At 41.8% G+C, this 4,268-nt stretch overlaps 1 gene segment (V, D, J or C); it reads right to left on the bottom strand.

The window, feature by feature from the left end:
• Positions 1 to 461: 461 nt before the first annotated feature.
• On the bottom strand, positions 462 to 1,032 carry LOC102850106. The segment is given in 2 exon segments: positions 462 to 883; positions 987 to 1,032. Coding segments are annotated over 2 exon segments (468 nt in total).
• Positions 1,033 to 4,268: the final 3,236 nt, after the last annotated feature.

Genomic DNA, 4,268 nt, shown 5'->3' with positions numbered 1-4,268 from the left:
TTAATTGCATGGGAGATTTACCATCCTTCTCTTGTGGAGCATCTGGTGTCCTCAACCCACGTACCTTCAGGATTGAAGGACAGCTTCTTGCCACTAGGCCATCAGACCGCCCTTTGACAGCATGTAACAAGTGCATCTATATAAAGGTTACTCCTATCATTCCATTGTCAGGTTTAAGACAATGTATGCTCTCCCTTTATTATAAACACTGGATCTGAGTACCTAGAGTGTCACATAGTTAAGATCAGTAAGTGATATGAGTGAATGTACATCTGAAACTGTTGCCTTTTTGAAGTCACACACAACTGGACTCTATGGTCTAGGTTCTCCCTTGAACATATCCTTGAATTCTCTTGGAATCCAGATCTTAGATTTCAGGAATCTCTTTCCATTTAAAAACATCAGATGATGAGTTGCTTCAAAGGAGGTGGAATATGGTCCCTAGAAGTTTATCTTAAATGTTAGCTTTGGGCCATACAGAGAAAGCAGGTGTTCTGGCTGAGGATGCAGAGAGAAGACCCACTGTTGGGTGCAGCACATTTTTGTCTCACTTCCCCACTGGCCTGAAGCACTGTGTAAGCACTAATGTTGTTGTCCCAGGCTGAGCAGTAATAATTAGCCTCATCCTCAGCCTGGAGCCCAGAGATGCTCAGGGAGGCTGTGTTCCCTGACCTGGAGCCAGAGAATCGATCTGGGATCCCGGATGGTCTCTGATCAGCATAGTAGATGAGCATTCTGGGGGTACTGCCAGAGAGCTGCTGGTACCAGGATGGATAACCAAGTCCAACATTGCTGCTGCTTCCAGTGCAGGAGATGCTGATTGTCTGCCCCACAGACCCAGACATTGCAGACGTCTGGGTCAAGACAGACTGAACCAAAGACCCTGAAAGTCAGGAAAGACATAGGGTGAGACAGGCAGGTTCAGAGATAGAGACCCAGCACTCCATGGTTTTTCCATCCCCATCTCTGATGTGTCCTGTCTCTACCTGTGCAGTGAATGAGGAGGGTGAAAAGGAGAGGAGCCCGGGCCATAGTGGAAACCCCCACAAGACTCTGCATCTTGAGACCTCAGCTGGGCCTGGGCCCCCAAGTCCCTTTTAGTCTCTGAAACATCAGAGAGAGGGAGGGCTATTCATGCAAAACAACCACTTCTCCTCCTATGCCCAAACCTCACCATAGAGACCTCATTCAGGGAGGGGTTGGGTCCGGAGCTAGGGGTGGTGGCCTGTGGTTCCAGGGGATCTGTGATGTCACAGTCCTGAAACCCAGTGAGCAGCAGGCAGAAGGCACCAGAGAAGAATCTGGTAGGTGGCTCTCATCTGGAACAGGCCACAGACACCGTGGGACAGGCCAAAGTGCCCTCTGTTGCCTGAGGCCTTGAGACATGATGGGGAATAAAATGCAGAAGAGAGTAGTTAAGAATCTAAGAAAGTATATTGTCTTGAACGAACTATTTGCAATAGAGGAGGGAAGGATGCCTTGAAATGATTTTTGGAAGTAGAATTTTCAAGATTTTTTACCAACTAGACTTCTAGTATGATCAAAAAGAAAGACTATGAAACAAACTATGGCTCTAGTTTAAATGATTCAATAAACAGTGTTTAGTAGTTTAGTAGCTTAAACTCACTATTCTAAAGTTGGAGCTAACACCTGTATTATCCTAGAGCAGGTGTTCAGGGTCCATAAATCACAAGAGCAGAGATGGCCCATCTTTCTTTCACAGAATATATAATGAATTCAAACCGCTAAAGAGGTAACCTATTTATGAGGTCAGCACAACAACTCCCTAAGGACTACATCACCTGACCTCGTTGGTTTTGTAAAGAATAAAGAAATTGAATGTCTTCTCCACTCATAAAAGTCATTGATCATGTGGGCTGTAGTCATCTCCTCATCCCCAGGGCCTGAACCAGGACTCCCACTTAATCAGCACTGGAAAACAGAGCTGTGTGTTTTCCCTGGTCTTTTTCAAATCCCAGGGGAGAACTGAGGAAGTGACAGTAGTGGTCATATCTGAGTTATCCCAGAGTTGAGGACTGATGAGCACAGCACAGAAGGAGGACAGTGTTTGCTGTCTTCCCTCCGATCACCCTCACTGAAGTCTTGAGTGGTCGTTTCCCTGCCACCCTCCCTTTGTTTTGCTCCTCATGGTATCCGTTAGACCTTTGCTCTCAAATACTTTTGTGAAATTATGTTTCACAGTGCATTTTTTTTAAAAAAACTTATTTTATATTGATTTGCCTGCAGTGTTTGAATACATTGTTTCACACTATTCTTCATTCACATTGTGTGAATCATCCCCATTCATACAATCATCCCCAATCATGAAGTCATTTCCATTCATTATGTTTTATAAGATTAATCACTATGTGACTATACCCACCATTTCCCCCCCCTTTTTTTTTTTTGATCCCACTGGATCTTTCCCATTTCCTTTACCTTCTTCCTCCACCCACCAAATTGTGCAATTCTGTGATTTCACCTCTACTTGTCCTCACTCCTCTGCTCCCAGAGCATCCCCTTTGATCACCATACATGGGTTACTAGTTTTCATTTTATTTTTTACAGCAATGTATTTATGCAGTATTTGATTGTACATTTAACCAAATTCAGACTACTCAAGTTGGCAGAAATCTTCAATTCTCCATCCTTGTCTTTAGAGATCAGTGTGGAAATTTGAAGAATACCCTTATTAAAAGGTCTGTCTTGTGTATTTATGAAGGTAATAGGTTTATGTGCAGAATTAGTGATATATTTTCTATGTTGGTAACATTTAAGTGACTCTTCATTCCACCTTGGTAGACTTTCCAGATTTGAGCCCAGTTGTTGTTATGATTTATTTTTAATGTGGAAATGTTCTGCATGATATCCAAACAGAGAGACATGTACAACCTGATGATTCTATTCAGTTGGGGTGATATAGGGAGTGAGTGAAAGTCATCTGAGGCCATTTTTGCATGTGTGATCCCAAGTCCAGGTCCAGTTCTTATATCTCCAGGAAAAAATAAAGTAGCTTGCTCTATGAATCTCTCACTTTTTATTTCTGGAGAATATGCATCTCTTTCCGGGCATATTCTATGGAAGATTTGGGCAGAAGAGATTCATGGGAGGAAGGAGGAATGTGATAGAACAAATAGAAAAGAAATGAACATGATCTCCAAATAAGAACAGAGAAATGGTGACCAGCTGAGCCCAATGCAAAGGAAGGAATTTGGATGGCACAACGTTAGATTTTTTTAAAATTTATCATTAATTTCAATGAAAATTTATAGACTTTGGATTTCCATTAATTAATTAATTCTTGCACTTTTCTCCCCTACCAACCCTCCTCCCTAGTACACTACCCTCTTGGAGAAGTAGAAGAAAAATTCTTTCATTGTTTCACAAACCCTCCCCCAGGTCCACTCCCACTATGCAGCCTTCACTCTGGACTCCTGTCATGACAAAAATACCTAATCACATATCCCTTTTACTCAGTTTTTCCCCTCATCTGTTTCAATGCAGTATATATTATTGAACCCATTTTTCTGAGTCCCTCCCGAACCCCGAGGTCAGTCCTGTTTACAACAGTGGTACCATGCAGTATTAATCCTTTTGTGATGGAGATGCTTCACTCAGCATTATGTCCTCCAGGGTCACCCATTTTTATTAATATTGCATGCGTTTCTTTTCAATGCAGCATAGTATTCCATTGTGTGAAAATACCACAGCGTGTCCATCCATTCATTTTTTGATGGGCACTTAGGTTGTTTCCAACTCCTTGCTATTGTGAACAAAACAGCAGTAAACATGGGTGTGCATATATCTGCTTGGATGTCAGTTATGGGCTCTTTGGGGTATATTGCAGTAGTGGAATTGCTGGCTCAAGTGGTATTTCTATTTGTAACTTTTTGAGAAAGTGCCACACCACCTAAAATGGTTGCACCATTTTACACTCCCACCAATAGTGAATAAGGGTTCCAGTTTCTCCACAACTTCGCCAGCATTTGTTGTTTGCTGTTCTGTTAAATTTTGCTATTCTGACTGATATCTCATAGTTGTTTTGATTTGCCTCTTTCTTAGAGCGAGGGATTTTGAACATTTCTTCATGTGCTTGTTAACCATCTGAATGTCTTGTTTGGTGAAGTGTCTGTTTATATCCTGTGCCAATTTTTCTGTTGGATTATTTACCTTTATCTTGTTGTGGTGACAAAGTTAGATTTTTGGCCACTGACTGAAAGTTACCTGTTTTATACCATCTAGGGCCGTCTGAAATTAAAAAAAAAAAA

The sequence above is a fragment of the Elephantulus edwardii genome, unplaced genomic scaffold (assembly GCF_000299155.1).
Source record: "Elephantulus edwardii isolate Elephantulus edwardi_28Jun2011 unplaced genomic scaffold, EleEdw1.0 scaffold00219, whole genome shotgun sequence".
Taxonomy (NCBI): Eukaryota; Metazoa; Chordata; class Mammalia; order Macroscelidea; family Macroscelididae; genus Elephantulus; species Elephantulus edwardii.
The sequence above is the reverse complement of the archived record's forward strand: the minus strand, read 5'-3'. Positions and strand labels throughout refer to the sequence as shown.